Source organism: Nanorana parkeri, unplaced genomic scaffold (genome assembly GCF_000935625.1).
Source record: "Nanorana parkeri isolate BGI_ZX_2015 unplaced genomic scaffold, ASM93562v1 scaffold66, whole genome shotgun sequence".
Classification (NCBI taxonomy): Eukaryota; Metazoa; Chordata; class Amphibia; order Anura; family Dicroglossidae; genus Nanorana; species Nanorana parkeri.
The window spans coordinates 1892868-1911311 of NW_017306334.1; the positions used below are offsets into that span (position 1 = coordinate 1892868).

The 18444-nt window shown below is 42.1% G+C and overlaps 1 protein-coding gene across 1 annotated transcript in view; it reads right to left on the reverse strand.

Annotated features, from left to right (window-relative positions):
* The window catches only part of LPP (LIM domain containing preferred translocation partner in lipoma), a 228165-nt gene that overhangs the window by 41860 nt on the left and 167861 nt on the right, over positions 1-18444 (reverse strand). Inside the window, exons 6-7 of the mRNA XM_018576414.1 lie at positions 15150-15258; positions 7847-8016 (exon numbers count right to left, since the gene is read on the reverse strand). Coding sequence (XP_018431916.1) covers positions 7847-8016; positions 15150-15258 — 279 coding nt within the window. The remainder of the gene's footprint in view (positions 1-7846; positions 8017-15149; positions 15259-18444) is intronic.

Here is an 18444-nt window from a genome sequence, read left to right on the forward strand (position 1 = left end):
CCACACTTGTCCTCACCTGCAAAGTTATGGTTTCATACTGGGTATATCTTTTCAGGCCCTATTTGCTATAAAAGATGCATTATGTGTAAATATTCTGAACACTCGCCCTCTGCATCTGTGAACCCAACCTTTGATTGTTATTTGTTACAGCTGTGTCTTCTGAAACGTGTAAAATTGTTATACTATATAGATGTAAAAATATTGAACGAGAAATGTACATCAACTTATTTTCAAATTGATGCATAGCTGAATTCACTTTGTGTGAAGAGATAGGAAGTTGCTGAAATAAAACTGTAGGGGGGACATCATTTAAAAATTTTCATCCGGATTATAGATTTTCTATCATCCTCCAGTTTTTCTTTACTTTTAGCACACCACGAGGCGTATTTAATAAGTGCAAATAGTAACAAGGATGTGTAAGTACCATAAGCTACAGTAACATGATTTCAGATTACTGCAGTCATCTAGGACCTGGCAACTAAGACATGATAGCCAAATGGATGCTATATGGATACCGCATATTAACTTTTTAACTATTAGGACGTGGCGAGTCCTCTTTAAAAACAAATATACTAGCAAATTCCAACAGTACAGCTTCACCAATAGCAAAGTTATGGCTATTCTGTTATTTTATGCTATAAATTATTTATTAACAAGGTAACATAAATAGCACAAGAAAAAGGGTAAACAGAACCAAAGCACAATACACATACACAACCTCGCCAATAGTCATCTTTGGGTAATTGGTACAAAAATAAAAAGATCAATGTGTCTCATAGAACATCGTATAGAAACGACCAATCGAAAAGCCAGGTAGTGAGCATGGGCTTACAGGAAAGGGAACGCTAGTAGGCCAAACTATATAGAATCAGAGAGAAGTAGAGGAGAAGAAAAAGATAAACACCAAACAGGAAGAAAAAAAAAAAGAGATCAGACTGGGGGGGCACAAGTACCCCATACCCTCGGGGGTGGGTGGCTATTCTGTTTTTTTAATAGGTTTCATAACAATTCCAGTATGTCAAACTACCCTGTCTGGGTACACAAGTTTCCTATGAGAAAATGTATTTAAATTATTTGGTTACAGTACAATCTCTTTGTTATTACAAGGAATAACAACATTTTTCTACAAAGAAGAATGCCACTTGTAATGGTAATAAAGTGATTTTTCTTTTATTCAGGGACATTCAAAAATTCAGTAATAATAAAGAAAGCATTCTGTAGTCAAACGTTTGGAAGTAAAGGAACTACAGACTGCATGTACTTCTCAGCATGAGTTGTGTACAATAGGACAATTTTGTTCAAATATTCATGACTTTTTAAAGTTGCCATTTAAACAGAAAATACTCAGAAACCCTACATAATGGTCTTAATGATACCATTGAGCAGTTTAAATTGAAATTACAGAGTGCTTGAAATAGCACACTGACAGCACTTCTCATAAATTACTCTCTAAATATCGCACATAAAAGGGGACATTTTTATGATTTTGCCACCAAAATCTGTAAATTACAGTTTCCGTTATTATGGCCAAAAACGATGATTTAACAGATTTTAAACTAATTGACTGACCTCATTTTTTAACACATTTCATATTTTAGGCATATGATTAGGTCTGCTTTTTACTGCAAAGAGTGGCATTTGCTAAAATGTTTCATTTGGATAAAGATCTGCAGATAAGAAAAACATCCTTTTCAATAATTTACGTAACGAGTAAAATGATGACACCATGCCAAACACCATGACAAAAAAAAAAAATATTGATGGCTACCGAGCTTAAGTAAAAAATTCACCAGAAAGAACAATCGTACTGTTTGATGACTAATCATACTAAAATTAAACTAAAACCGTGTTCATGTAAGATCTGCAGAAGAGGAAAATCAGAGGGAAGCATTTTCCAGACAATGTCGAATGATAAGACTTTATGTAGGCCTATCAAGGGTGTATATAAAGGTATTATCAGTATAAAAAACACAGTGCTAATGGTTTAATTATTGATTTGTTTTTTTTTTCATTAAAACAGTGTGAACCAATTACAACAAGCTACCTTTCCTTGGCTTTAGTTTTCAAGCACACCTGGGGCAAATGCATTGCATCTGAACAAATGGCTAAAATTACTCTTAGTTGTTACAGCATTTGTCTTACATCAGGGAATTTAAAAAGGAACTTTACCCATATCTTTAAAATGACAACAAAGTCACCTTTAGAAATGTTTAGTAATGACAATCTACAAACAGACACTTCTAGATCATTTTTATTTGTTGCATACCTTATTTTTCTTTTCTTCCCCATTCTTTCAAAGTGGCCATTTTTACTTCCTTGAACTCTCGCACATGTAACTAGGACATGTGGCCATGCACATCATCTCAGGGAAAAACAACGTCTTTCCCTGAGATCTCGTGAGATTAAGTTTACAGATGAAGTAACCCTCCCAGGGCACATCACTTAGGCTGCATCACTAATGCCTTAAGAGGACCAGGAAGTGGAAAAAATAGGACTTTTGTACTCACCGTAAAATCCTTTTTTCTCCGTTCATTGAAGGACACAGGGCAACAGATCGTAGATCCTGAATGGTAGGATATATCGCCACCTGCAGGAGTAGGACGCTAGGCATATAACAAAAGACAAGACAGCCTAGGGGCGGCCCCTGCTGGTGGCCCAACCCCCCACTTGCTGACAAGTCTCCAGTAAGTAACAAGCAGTTAGGAGTGCACACCCCATAAAAGAGGGCGGGACCTGTGTCCTTCAATGAACGGAGAGAAAAGGATTTTACGGTGAGTACAAAAATCCTATTTTCTCTCCCGTTCATTGAAGGACAAAGGGCAACAGATCGTAGATCCTGAATGGTAGGGACGTCACCAAGCAGTACGCACTGAGGGATGGGCAACAACAACCAAACACCCAAAGGACCACTCAAAGAGCCGCCTGCAACACTTTGCGCCCCAAACCAGCATCCGCCGATGCCAAAACATCCACCTTCTAAAACTTAACAAAGGTGTGAACAAAAGACCATATAGCGGCCTTACAAACCTGAGAAACAGAGCCCCCATGACAGAAGGCCCAGGAAGCCCCAACAGCCCTAATACAATGGGCAGTGACAGGGAAAGGAGGCCCACGCCCCTTAACAGCGTACGCCTGAATAATAACATTACAAATCTACCGAGAGATGGTAGCCGCCGATGCGGCCCGACCCTTACTAGGGCCCTCCGTGAGCATGAACAAGGAGTCGGTCACGTGGAAAGAAGCTGTAGCCTCCAAATAAACACGAGAGAGAGCGCAAACCACATCCAAACAGTGGAGCGCACGTTCCTTCCTATGAACGGGCTTCAGGTACAGGGAAGGTAAGACAACGTCCTCATTCAGATGGAATGCCGACACAACCTTAGAAAGGAAAGCCGGCCGAGGACGGAGAACCGCCTTGTCCCTATGCAACACCAGCAACGGAGACTTGCAGGACAAGGCAGCCAACAGACACCCGCTGAACGGAAGTGATGGCCACCAAAAAGGCCACCTTTTGTGACAAAGACATAAGGAGAATCTCCCGAAGAGGTTCAAATGGAGATTCCTGCAACACCGAAAGCACCAGATTCAGATCCCATGGTGCCAAAGGCAAGCGGACAGGGGGAGCAATGCGCGTCACCCCCTGAACAAAAGTACGAACCAGAGCATTAGACGCCAAATGGCGCTGGAAAAGCGCAGCCAAAGCAGAAGTTTGGCCCTTTACAGTGCTCAAGGCCAGCCCTTGAGCCACCACGCACTGCAATAACGCAAGAATTCTGCTGATGGAGAACAAACGCGAGGACAGGGCCCCAGCCTCACACCAGGCAAAATAGGCCCTCCACGTGCGATGGTAAATCTTTCTAGAAACCGATTTGCGCGCTATGACCGCATTGGACAACTTCCGGTCAATCAGGACCTGGCTCTCAACAGCCACGCCGTCAAAGCCAGTGACTGTAAAGAAGGATGGAACACAGGTCCCTGGGACAGAAGATCTGGACGCAGAAACAGCCACCATGGGGCGTCCAACACTAGCTGAACCACGTCCGCGTACCCCGCCCTCCGAGGCCGGTCTGGGGTCACTAGGATCATGTTGATATTCTCGGCCCGCGATTCGTTGCAGAAGCCGAGGCAACAGATACAGTGGAGGAAAGGCATGAATCAGACTGTAATGACCCCGAGGAGCCACCAGGGCATCTACCGCCTCCACCCAGGGATCCAGGGCCCGGGCCACAAACCGGTCCACCTTTCGGTTGAATCGAGACGCCAGAAGATCCACCCCTGGCGTCCCCCAGCGAAAACAGAGCTCCTGAAAAACTTCTGGGTGCAGTGACCACTCTCCCGGGTCCACCGACTGTCGACTGAGGTAGTCGGCCTGCCAATTGTCCACCCCCGAGATGTAGACAGCCGAGAGAGCCAGAACCCGATTCTCTGCCCAGGAGAGAATCCCGAACACCTCTTGACCTGTGGCCACGCTTTTTGTGCCGCCCTGGTGGTTGATGTACGTCACCGCGGTGGCGTTGTCAGACTGGTCCCGAACCGCCAGATCCTGAAGCCGGGTCGACCAATGAAGGAGAGAAAGGCGAATCGCCCTTAGTTCCAACACATTTATCGACAGACGGGACTCCTCCAACGACCCTGCATGGTCAAGGCGCCCATGACTCCACCCCAGCCCCAAAGGCTGGCACCCGTGGTGACTACCGTCCAGTGCACAGGAAGGAAGGACTTCCCCCGCACCAAGGCCGGAGAATGAAGCCACCACAGCAAGGAGGCTCACGCCTTCCGAGACACCTGAAAGTCCCCGTCCAAGGATAGGGGGGACTTGTCCCACTGCACCAGGATGTTCCTCTGCAGGGTCCTGGTGTGGTGCTGCGCAAAGGACACCGCCTCGAAGGAGGCCACCATGAGACCCAGGACCTACATGAAAGAGCGAATGGGCGACCACCGGCGAGTCGGCAGCAACCGAAAAACCCGGGTTGCGGCAGTGTCCAGAACCAGGCCCAGATACTCCAGGCGTGGAGAAGGCACTAGGCAAGACTTCCGGAGATTCAGGAGCCAACCGAACTCCTCCAAGGACCGTACCGTGACCTCCAGAGCAGTACCTCACACAGACCGGAGCCTTCAGCCACTGCAACCATGAGGGCCCATCCAGGTAAGACGACCATCAGGAAAGGCAGCACTCCGCACTGCAGGCAGACAAACAATAATAGGCAGTGTTTGGTAGTGTAGCTCAGCACCATATTCAGACACTTGCCACTAACCTACCCCACAAAGCTTTTAATACCCCCCAAAAAAGCAATGTTTTTAATAGTTCCACTAAGACTTGCTTGTTACAGATTGCACAGACATTTTATTTCATATAGTTGTAGGAGATCCAAACTATATGATTGAGCTAGAGAACTGTTAAAAAAAAAAAAAAAACTTCCTCACAGCCAAATAGAGCATCATTTTAACCTTGTACTCATCTTTTCATAATGCTGTCTTTGGAAACTCGACAACTGGCTTCAGTTTGCACTTTTATCAGAAGTGGACTGTACTTGTATTATTCCCATTTTTATGTGCCAGGTACTTGAAAATCTAAATGTGCTAAAAGTAATTAAAAAGGACACTAAATACAAAGTTAAAATGAAAGTCATTTCATTTAAGTTACGATTCGTAATTATTTTTATTAACACTTGCAGGGGTAGCCCCACTGCTAGGGTTAGTAAACATTTTGCGGAGTTCTTCTTTATGATGGAGTTGCACAGCTTCCCTCTTTTCTTTGGTAATGAAGACATTGAGGAACCATATATGATGTGCGATGTGAAGGCTGCGGTGTTGAGCTGGAACCATCACACTGTTAGCGTATTTATTTTCTGGTAGCACTTTATTGAAAAAGTCACCACAGTAAGACCATCCCCTTAGCGTAAGCTTTCTTTGCCCGTGCAGAGCATTGGAATCTCTTCTCATTACAGAGTGCTGGAAGCTGTATGTGGAAGAGTCTCTGCACTGCCGTGACAGTGGTGAGTGGAGAATCTACTGAAAAATCTCTGCTTATTTGACACTGTCATTATAGAGTGAGGCTTCCGAGGCTGTGGTCAGCTGGTGAGGTCAAGGCTCAGGCGGGGGAGAGGGAGGCGACAGCTTCCTGCTGCCTTGTTGAGAGAGCCTCTGACACTTACAGAAGTGTCAAAGGTGAAAGATAACTGCAATGCCCTTTACTCAGAAAATACATAAACAGTAAGTATGTCAAAGGCAGCAATATTAAATGCTATTTTTGTAAGTTTTAATTATACAAGTAACCTGCAAAGTGCTAAAGTGACAGGATTGATATAGTATGAAATATAGCATGACGAGGGTATCAACATAAAACCAGAGAATGAGGTCAAATAGCAATACGCACAGCATTAAAAAATGAAGTGGTTAGAATTAGAGTAAAGCAATTGGTGATTTAAAGTGAATGTAACCCCTAAAATTAGTATTAAGTATACTTGTCTGTGTTTTCATATAAAAGTTGGTAAATCCTGCTTATTTTTGTATTCCTTTCATGTGAAATACCTGGTGATCCTGCCAGTTCCCCTGCTTCCCTATATCAATTTGACCACGACAAGCACAGAAACAGATACGTGCTGGCACGGCCAGTTTGCATAGCTGTGCACCCTGCTTGGAGATACAGCAAGCCGTCCCTTTAACCGTGGCAATCTCCTTAATTGAAATAATAGTATGAAATATTCCCCAATTATTAGGGATGCACTGATATTAGTATCGGTGCCATTGCCGAGTACTCGTACTCACCCAAATGCTCCAATGCCTAGCCCTATACTTCCGGTATCAGGAAGCCGGGCAGCACATCATTACACAAGTGACGAGAGAGCATGGAGCCGGCTTCCCGGCCAATCAGGAAGCTGGGCAACGTGTAATGAGGCACTGCCTGGCTTTCTGATTGGTCGAGAAGCTGGCTTCATGCTTCCTCGTCACCCAGTGACGAGAAGCATGAGGTGGCTTCCCTGCTAATCGCGAAGCCTGGTGGCGAGTCTTTATACGCTGCCCGGCTAATCAGAAAGCCAAGTGGCGAGTCATTACACGCCACCTGGCTTCCTGAATGGGACTTCCGGTACTCGGTATCGGCGAGTACCGGAAAAAAAATATCAGTACCCGATACCAAATACTGGTATTGGTGCATCTCTAATTATTATTATGAGATCTTTATCTAATAACAACAGAAAGGACCTGACATTTGAGGGGTCTGCTAGCAGGGATCAGGGACAAAAATGTAATTGAATCATTACAAATAGAACACTATTGGGCAGTATATATTTACAGTCATTCATATATGCATTTCCATCCAGCGTTAACATAATCCAGCAATTTGTGCGCCTCCGTTTTGGAATGTATTCCCGCAGTTCACTTTGAAATGCTGACTTAACTTGGGCACTAGTGATGACGTGAATTTAAAAAGGAATTTAATCTTATATTGTTTTCCTACAGCACAACAAGCCTGCTGTTTGCAGTTGCCAAGAATTTACTTGGTCTAATGAAATGACTATGTTGGAACCCTAAAATAATGTAGAGCTGTCACAGTGGAGAAGCACTGAAGGTCATCCAAAGCAAGCAGAAAATGGATAACATCAAGAGCAAACTGGCTCTGCAATAAATTTACTTCTGACAATGTGAGAAAGTGAAAGAAAAAAACAAAACTATTTGTTCCTTAGACAGCAGCATAACTCGGAGCTCTCCTGTGAAGACATGTTGAACATACCTCCGAACAGAAGAAAACATAATTTACTGAAACTTGGATTTGTTGATGCTTTATGTTGAAGAATATGTTGAGAGTAGCAGTCATGTAATAAAGTAGGTAGAGATAAGTACTTACAATGTAGCAAGGCTCACAAAATGCCTTCTTCTCCACGGCATAAAAAGGATGCCCACGCAGTTTGCTGTTGCAGGTTATGCAGGTGAAACAATCTACGTGGAACACTTGGTCCATGGCAGTACATCCAGTACCCTCTCCTACGACATTTTCTCCACATCGAGCACAGCGACCTTAAAACAAAACAAAAAGTATACTAGGGTTGGGAAGAAAACTTGAAGTTCATGTTTAACTTCAACCTATCAGCTATATTTATTACTTCTACTCTGCATTATATTTATTATAACATTCTCCATTTCCAAAAAATAAAAGATTCAAAAAAATAAAAAAAAACAATATTGCCATATTTACAATTACCTGAGTTGGCCACTACTAAGTGGATGACAACACTGACACCCGTGCCTGTACATGCATATGATGAACAAGAAAAAGTAACAATTTATACTTACAAATACCACCTTGCCTTACATTATCAAATCTATAAATGTAAAGCTAACCTTTTTTTTCAGCACAGTCAGAGATTTTTGACATATGTCACATGCTTTTATTTCAAAGTTTACACAATGAACTTTTTAATGTTATTCAGTAGAACACAAGAGGGAAAGACCCATAAAAACAAACGTCTTGCACAAAGATTAGATTCTTCTTAAACCCTTGGAATGAGACAAATTTAATTCAAATGGTTACAGCGCTTGCGTCAATAATGTTGTAACTGCACACTGAAAATTAGGCTTTATATTTAAAAAGCTTGCTAGCAGCTCTTATTTAATCAGAAATTTGTTATTGCATTACCAAATAACTGCACAGGCCCATATTTACATAAGCAAGACGTAAGCTCATGTAACTTGTTACTATGCTGTGAATATAAAATCGCTCAGTTAGCTAGTATATCTTATTACAGTGGAACTAAACTGCCAGTCTCATAAAATTTGGTGATGTCACTACTGTGCTGTGCATGGTTCTTGTTGATAGAGAAAATATGTACATAAGAGCCTGCACTGCTAGGATCTCCATTCTTCTGCTTCATTTATATTGTGAATCTGTGCTTTTTGAACCTCTCCTCCTCTTTGCTGCTTCATTATTTCTCTATCAGTCATCAGATCACCAGGGTCTGATGACTGACATAAGATCTGACATAAGTAAGGAACATCCTGCCTCATACAAGATGGCCACCTCTACATGAAAACTTACTTTGGAAAAAGGCATGGCAGGGTGGCAATAGGAAAAAGATAAGCTGTATGGGCCTTGCGGGCGATACTGAGGACTAGTGCCATTTGACTCTGCTTGCCTTTTTATCGGCACAGTATCCAAAGTTCAAGTTCTCTTTACAACTCCCAGCTTGTTACTGCCCTCACAAGTAACCTGAATATTGTCAACTGCTCTTGTCAAAGTGTCATCAAACTTTTGTGTTCCCGAGGCTTTGTTGACTGCATGTCTGCCATCAAAGGCCCTAAAATTATTTGAACAATACCAAAAGCTTCCTCTAATGTTTTGATTCCTTGGTTTCTGTTAGAGCCATTAGGATCCCAAAATGTAATTTCTACACAGATGGTTGCAGTTTTTCTTAAACTGCAGTGGGTATTTGTTAAGGGGACAGTTTATATAAAAATACCGTTGCTAAGAAAAGTTCCTTAAATATACAGTGAAGAATTTATCAAAACTGGAGCAGACAAAAACTGGAGAAGCTGTGCATGGCAACCAATCAGCTTCTCTCTTTAATTTTTAAATCTTAACTGAACAGACTGACAAGAGAAGCTGATTGATTGCCATACGCAGCTGCTCCAGTTTTCAGCTGCTCCAGTTTTGATATATTCCCCTCATAGGGTTTGGTTGTTTTTGGACAAAAATTTCCAATAGGGCCAAACATGTTTTCTTAAAAAAATCAGTAATAAAAAGCAATGTTTACACAAGCTTTTGATACCTATGACATTTCCCATGATGTTAGACATAGACTGCTGCATGTTGGGCAAATGCACCCCAACTATTGCATATTGTACTGCCAATTGCTGTACAGAAGCGATTAGGCATATCGATCTGTGTACCTCCTAGCCTTGGTGTCTCGCTCTATGTGCCACCCAGCCTATGCTTATTATGTATCAATTATAACACTCTACCCGACACTAGAGGAAAACACACATGCAGTGTGTGTGGACCTTATGCTCTGCTGCAAGAAGATATACAGGCAACAGCCAGATTCCTTACAAGTACATAGTAAAAGGTTTCATTAGCAAGCTGCAGTTTAGTCAAGGACATAATTAGATGAGGAGATGGGAAAAACAAAAATTTGCAGCAGAAGTAAAGACAATAGAACACATACTTGTAAAGATTGTAAAAAAAAAATACAACTCAGTAAAAGGTAAAACAAAATCACTACTACCTAACTATAATATTTTCCTCTTCTGTTCGTCAAATTGTCTGGGTGATATTATTCTTATATTAATCTACTCCACTCTGTTATTTTTTGAAATTCAGAAGACAGTGGAGGGTCTCTCGCATCCTAATATGATTTTTTGGCTGTTGTGCAAACCAAGATGGGACCTTAGTAGACAGAATGATGACAGGAAACTATGCATAGAAGGGACTTTTGAAAATATTTAAATATATATATATATAATCTCAAGAAGTATCAAAATTGAGCTAATGTAGCTGTTTCTCTTTGCATTTAGTTTTCCTTTGACATGCTCCTCAAGAATGGCACAGAGCATATAAAATTCAGTAATAACAACAGACTTATCTAACAAGTCATATTGAAAATGTTCTTCTTGTTTTTTTTACCACAGAATAAGACGGAGGGGTAACACTCAAGGACAATGACCTCATTTAACCCAAAAGTCTTATATTTAATTAGCAGTAAACATTTTCTCGTTGACTTCCCATAAAGCCTGGGAGCCTGCTAGCATGTTTAATTAAATCCCCTATTCAAAGCCTATCTGCGCCAATAGAACTTTTAATATGCTAAGATCCGGCTTTCCATATTCTGACTAATATAGTTATTAGCTGACAGCTATGTGGATGCAGCAATTACCATGCTACATGCACCCAGGGCTGGGAATATTTCATGCAAATCACAGGCGCTGCCGCTGACTATTTGCCCTTTTCCAATTACTTGATCAATGGGCCATAATAACAGTGGATAAGCTGTCGGCTCCATACTAAATGAAATGGATGAATAGGAGATAAGAACGCAAAGACGATAAATTGGCAACGACACAGACAGTGTTAAGAAGAAAATAAAAAGGTTTGATACATAAAGCTGGAGGAAATGATTAGCATTACAAGTGATAGAACAATTTGCTTTAATGACAGAAATGACTTAAGTTCACAATGGCGCTTGAGGGGGTTTAACATTACTTTTCTAGATCTACTACATTCATGGTAACTGAAGGAAACAAATGTGAAATCTAACAATTCTGACATTCTTGGAATAATTAACATGCTGTCACCTAACCTGTATCATGGAACATCCAAGTAGCATGTTCACATTCATGGTAACTGACGGAAGCGAATGTGAAATCTAACAATTCTGACATTCTTGGAATAATTAACATGCGGTCACCTAACCTATATCATGGAACATCAAAGTAGCATGTTCACAAGTAGCATGTGGAAATTATACACAATACACCAGGCAGTTGCTATGGCCCAGAAACAAGGATTGGGAAAGGGATGCATTACTTTATCGAATGAGCAGTACTGCTATGGTGTGCATGCAGTGATCTGGTGGTCTACCATTATATCCAGGTCTGGACAACAGAAAAGTTCCTAGTTATGGGGCTCATGGATAGCAGGAAAACCAATATAATTTCTCAACCAATTTCAAGCTACACACACACAAATATATAATGAAGTCACATGCTTATATGGTGAAAGTCTGTTCCACAAAGCAGGGGCAAAGAACCCTTTAGAAACCCAATTAGGAAAAACTAATTTTATAGCCAACATGACACTAAACGCTATTCACAAGTAAACTGGTCATAGTAAGTTTTCAGATTGAGGTACATAGAGATTCTGCCACAACACTACTTGAGATAAGGGGAACGGAGGTGTTCCCCCCCATGAAGTGCTGGTAGGCAAGCTAATCTGTCAGGCAGTGGTGTGTCAGTGTTCCTCCATCAGCTAGCAGCTAAGTATTTACTTCCCTTTTCCTACACATATCTCTGTTGTGTGCTTACTCAGTATGATTAGAATCTGTATTATGGCTTTGTAGCAGCATATTAAGTCTCAATTGAAGCAGCGCTAGTGTGCTGCAACCCCTTATTTGGCTCATTGGCTCATATCTAAATATATATGACACACACTATATTACCAAAAGTATTGGGACACCTGCCTTTACACGCACATGAACTTTAGTGGCATCCCAGTCTTAGTCCGCACGGTTCAATATTAGAGTGTGTCTATGGGAATGGTTGACCATTCTTCCAGAAGCGCATTTGTGAGGTCAGGTACTGATGTTGGACAAGAAGGCCTGGCTCGCAGTCTCCCCTCTAATACATCCCAAAAGTGTTCTATCGGGTTGAGGTCAGGACTCTGTGCAGGCCAGTCAAGCTCCTCCACCCCAAACTCGCTCGTCCATGTCTTTATGGACCTTGCTTTGTACACTGGTGTGCAGTCATGTTGGAACAGGAAGGGGCCATCCCCAAAATGTTCCCACAAAGTTGGGAGCATTAAATTGTCCAAAATGGCTTGGTATGCTGATGCCTTAAGAGTTCCCATCACTGGATCTAAGGGGCTAAGCCCAACCCCTAAGAAAAAGCCCCACACCATAATCCCCCCTCCACCAAACTTTACACTTGGCACAATGCAGTCAGGCAAGTACCGTTCTCCTGGCAACCGTCAAACCCAGACACATCCATCGGATTGCCAGACAGAGAAGTGTGATTCGTCACTCCAGAGAACACATCTCCACTTCTCTAGAGTCCAGTGGCGGTGTGCTTTACACCACTGCATCCGACACTTTGCATTGCACTTGGTGATATTAGGCTTGGATGCAGCTGCTCGGCCATGGAAATCCATTCCATGAAGCTCTCTATGCACTGTTCTTGTGCCAATCTGAAGGCCACATGAAGTTTGGAGGTCTGTAGCTATTGACTCTGCAGACAATTGGCGACTTCTGCGCACTGTGCACTTCAGCATATGCTGACCCTGCTCTGTCATTTTACATGCCCTACCACTTTGTGGCTCAGTTGCTGTTGTTCCCAGTTGCTTCCACTTTCTTATAATACCACTAACAGTTGACCGTGGAATATTTAGTAGCAAGGAAATGTCACAGAACACCTGAACCCAATGCTTTGGAGTGGTGTCCCAATACTTTTTCCCAATACTTTTGGCAATATAGTGTGTTGACATATTTTGGGCGTTATCTCAAAGTCAGAGAAGTCAAGCCCTTAGTCACAAAGTTTCATGGGCACAAAGAAGAGCCTTTTCTAGCTAGCAAAAGTTGTAGAAGGTGCCCTCATTCACCTGCTCTGAGGGCTTTTGTTATTAAAACTTTAAAATGGCCGACAGGTTAGCTTTAGGTAGGCAACATGACATCAAATTGTAAATTGTATGTAATATTTTGAACAGACATGGCAATTTTCTACCTGCCTGGATGAAAGTGTATTTTTCTAAAAGCTTGATATCTGTTCACTTAGAAAATATTATTTTCTAAGCACATTTAGCAATTCCTGAACATGAAATGAATGCTTCGACATGCTGACCTACTTAATCTACAGCATTCTATGACTTTAGGGACATCAATGTTTCAAATGCAGATGACATGCATGATCTTAAACACAAAACAAACGTGCTTTGTCCACCCTCTTAAATTATATGAATGAAATATCCTACTTCTGTTTTGCCACAGGGGAACAGAAACAGAGGCACACCTAAAACTGTCAATCTGTTTTTGTTCACCAGCAAAAAAAAAACCTGTTAAGTACGTAATGCACTTCCCCACAGCCAGAAGAAACAGCAAGACTTCCTCCAGCTCCACTGTTGCACCCCCACCAGCCAAAGCCCTGTTACACCAAGCTACCTGGTCAAGAGCCAGATCCCAGGGTTAGGTATGGGGGGACCCAAACACTTTTCTAAAAATATTCAGCAGCTTCCCCACTCACTGTTGCTAACATTAGCACTTTTGCCCACTGCCCCAATAGCGATTGGGCTGCCAGATCTGCAGCAGCAGCAGAACGGCCGGGAACCTTAAGATTTCTGCGCTAGCAAAATCTCTGCTGTCAGGAGGGCGAAATACTCCGTGTGTGTCAGAAGACACCAGCAGACACAGTTGGTGGGAGAGTTATGGCTGACACAAAAGACCAGCAGATAAGAAAGCCCACAGTTCGCTGCTTGGTATTGAGGTAAGTTGGGGGTCAGGTGTCTTCAACTTCCCTTTCCCTAGAAGCACAGCAGATGATTCAGCATGTAAATGAGCAGAAGGAGAAGAGGCAGTGAGGGTGACGTTGAAGAATGCCTGTGTAAATGTGTATCTGCACACACACAAGGTAATCTGACTCTGCTGTTCCCTGTTCCTCATCCCCATCCAACATGCTGTTTCCTGCTGCACACCATCCCATCTGACTGTTGGCTGTCTCAGGTTTCTCATCCCCATCCAATGCCATGGGCATCTGCTCCAGACTTTCCATTCAGCAGACACTGCTGTCCCCTGCTTCTCACCACCTATTTGACACTGCTGTCCCCCATGCGTCACCCCTGATCCAATGCTGTATTTCATCACACCCCCAACCCAAACTGCTACTTCCCATCCCTTTAAATTTGGGTGAGAGGCGTTATGAGCAGCTCAGTGTGATGAGCTGCTCACAGAACCTCTTATCTGATCTTACTTTCCTCCCTTCCCCTCACAGTGCTTTCTTGCCACCTATTTCACCCTCCAATGACAGCACATACATCCTGCCGACATCCACCCTGGACACAAACATCCCCCCCATAGAACCTCCCCCTTACCCGACACTCCTTTCACAGCAACTCTCTCACACCCCCGCAACACAGTTCAGTATTGAACACCAGTTTACATAAAGGATGTTGTATATATGTCTGAATCAGTTCATTTGAGCAGGCTCAACAAAGATGGCAGTCACATTGACTTGCCATGCAAGTGCTTCTTATAAAAGTAGAAGGGCTGGATTTCCTATTAGCAACATGAAGGTGCTGTGCTCAGGGACCATGACATTTTTAGAATATAACGGAATAGTTCAGGTTCATTGGCTACCTGGCTTTAAGGAGTTTGTCAGTCCTGTTTCAAGTAGCAATTATTGTGTAAATGCAAAATATCCCAGTCTTTGTAATTCTAAATCAAGTGTGTGCTTACCAAAATACTCTTCAGAAGGAGGATTCTCCATATCAAATAGCATCTTCTTAGTGAGTCTATCCAGTTCATCCTCAGGTCGAAGGGTAGGACCGCCTGTAGGGTAGGCTGCCTGGAAATTGAACATAATTATAAGTTATAATTATAAATCCGTTACAAAAGAACATATGCAAGCATCCACTGTGATGGCATTTAGAATGGGTTAACATTAACTTTGAAACCATGATCTTTATTTACTTTTTAAAATAAATTTGCAGCACAATCTCCAAATTTCCATATACAGTAAACTCCCACTTAATAACTGTAGTTTCTGGTTGCTTCAGAGTTAATGGGAACTGTCAAGCAACCACCCCTCTGTGGTGTCCCACTTCCCCCGCAGCCCCATTCACCTGCCGGCTAGCTTCTGCAGCCGACAGGTGAATGTAAGATGCTGGGAGCACTGAGCAGAGAAATGGCCCCGAGAGACAAAATTATCCTCCTCTGCTCAGTGGGCGGGGCTTCAATAGCCAACCTGCTATTGCAATTTGAAATAGCCAATAGCAGGCTGGCTATTGAAACCCCACCAACTGAGCAGAGGAACGGACCTGAGAGAGAAAGCTATCTTTTAGGTCCGCTACTCTGCTTGGTGGTACAAATAATTTTATTAGCAACTAAATATATTTATTTATTGTTTTTGCCAGTTGCTTGAGAGTGCCGGTTGCTTGAATGCCGAATAATGGGGAGTTTACTGTACACGACAGTACCAAAAAAAAAAATCACCCAACTTTACCTGTTCTATTAACATGATACTGTACTCGTTTTTCCCAAAACCTTCAGGACATTATTTATACACAGTTTTTTTGTATTAATACAAAAAAAATCTGTACCGTATATACTCGAGTATAAGCCGAGATTTTCAGCCCATTTTTTTTGCTGAAAAGTGCCCAGAAATAGTCTAATCAGGAAGGTATAGTTCACATTAATGACTCATAATACTGAAGGAAATAACACAGCAGAAAAGCAATGTACATGCATCCACATATCTAGTAGCAGATTTAAAAGCAGATAAACTAGAAGAAATATTTAACATTATTTAGCACAAGACATTGTTTTCAGCTCACTTTCTTTTTTCACATGTAGAAAGTATTTGCATATCGCCCACAAAACTAAATGCATAACTTGAAATATATGTTTTCCTATTCTGACATAAAAATGGTGTCTATTTTAGCAATTATCTGCTTAATATGCATATATAGTTATACTGTATATTACAACTTTGTTTTTATTTTTGCCTACTTTGAGATACTGAGGGTTAAAAAAAAGAAATACCCAGTAAGTGAGTATTTTCACCTAATTCAGCTTTAAAGTTGAAGTCAAGGCTCCAGAATAGGGCTACATACAAAACAAGTTAGGGATTAACAAAATATTAATCATTCTATTCATGATGGCAAACTCGACCCCATAGAATTACATGGAGTTTTTTTATGCAAACAATTTTGCTACTGCTCTGCATAGAACATAAGCCTTGCTTTCATTCCTCGACTAGTATTTATAGCAGATTGTAAGGAATACTTGCTTTCTTTGTAACTAGATTCTCAGAAAACATAGTAAGCGAGGCAAAAAGAACACAATGTTCAGAGCTGCCAGTCATAGTTAAATAATTAGTCACTTTTATGTGAAACTGCTCATGATGAAAGGAGGAATCGTTCCTTTTATACAAGCAGTACAATTTAATCAAAGAGTGTGGAGGGTATGGCAGCGGGCAGTTTGTGCAGGAAAGAAGTGCAGAGGGTATGACAGCAGGGAGTAAGCGCAGGGGAGGAGTGTAGAGAGTATGACAGCTAGCAATATATGCAGAAGAGGAGTGTGGAGGGTATGACAGAAGGTAGAATGTTCAGGAAAGGGGTGTGGAGGGTATGCCTAAGGCTATTATGTGCAGGCGAGTGTGGAGGGTATGGGAGAAGGTAGTATGTGCAGAAGTGGAGTGCTAGAGGTGATGACAGCAAGCAGTATGTACATGACTGGAGTACAAAATGTATGATGGCAGGCAATATGAATGTGGAGGGTAGGATGGTGAGCAGTATGTACAAGGGAGGGGTGTGGAGGGTAGGATGGTGAGCAGTATGAGCAGGTGAGGAGTGTGGAGGATATGACAGTAAGCTGTATGTGCTGGGGAAGAGTGGTAGAAGGCATGACTCTGGACAATATTGATAGAAGGGGACCGTGGAAGGTATAGGGGCAGGCAGTATATGACGGAGTGGAAAGATGAGGGTATGATGGAGGGCAGTTTGTACAGAAGAGGATTTCAGAGAGTGTGTTTAAGACATTGGGTGAAAAGGAGTGGAACGTGTGGGGGACAGTTTAGTATAGAATACATTTTTATCACTTGTCAAATTTTTTTCTCTAGAGACATCATTATATTAGATCCCCTTATGCCTCCTCAGTGTCCATTAGATACAAATTAGGGACAGACACAGTCTTCGAGCATTGCTGAGCACTTGCAGGTTCTGTGTGCAGCAGAAATCTGTGAACAGAAGTTCACCAATTTCCTCCCCCTCAAATCCTAAGTTTGGGGCTTCCTATTGCACTGGTCCCGAGCTCAGTTTCTTGTCCTCAGAGACTGAGTCCTCAGCTGCTGGTCATTCCACTGCTGCACTCAAGAGGGGAAACTGCAGGATGACTTGCAAGGGTCCTGGGCTCTGCGGGAGGAAGGTGAGCATGGAGCAGACACAGATGGAGGCTGCGGAGCTGATATGAAAGAGAAAAGCCTGCAGCTACTCTGGTACCCATGGTCTCCCATACTTCCACCCAGCACAGGCTAAAACCAGAAACATAATTCATAGAAGTGAAAGCAGTGTTCATGTGGCTGTTTGCGCTGTGGCAGAGTCAGTCTCTCTCTCAATAAATTTTGTCCAGTCCATTTTTGAGTTTTGCATGGAATGTCAGATTTGGTTTTTTGTTCTCCACATTTTTGTGTCATACAAATACAAACAAAATAAATAAACATGAGAATGCCTAAACATTTGTAATTGCAACAATTTTCTGCGCAAAGTGGTGCACTATCTGACAGAAATGCAGGGTGCCAATATTCTGGGCCATGAATGGATATGCACACCAGGGAAAGTAGGGGTTCCCTCATAAAAGGTAAAGCCAGTCAAGAACACATGTTTTGCCAAAGGAGTCACCAAAAGACCAGAAATACTTTTAGATAGTTTAGCTTTCCAGCATTTAGCAAAACTGAAATACATTTTGGGTGAACTATTCCTTTAAACACCATTTTTTTTATCACTAATACTATTGTTTCAATAAAATAAAAATA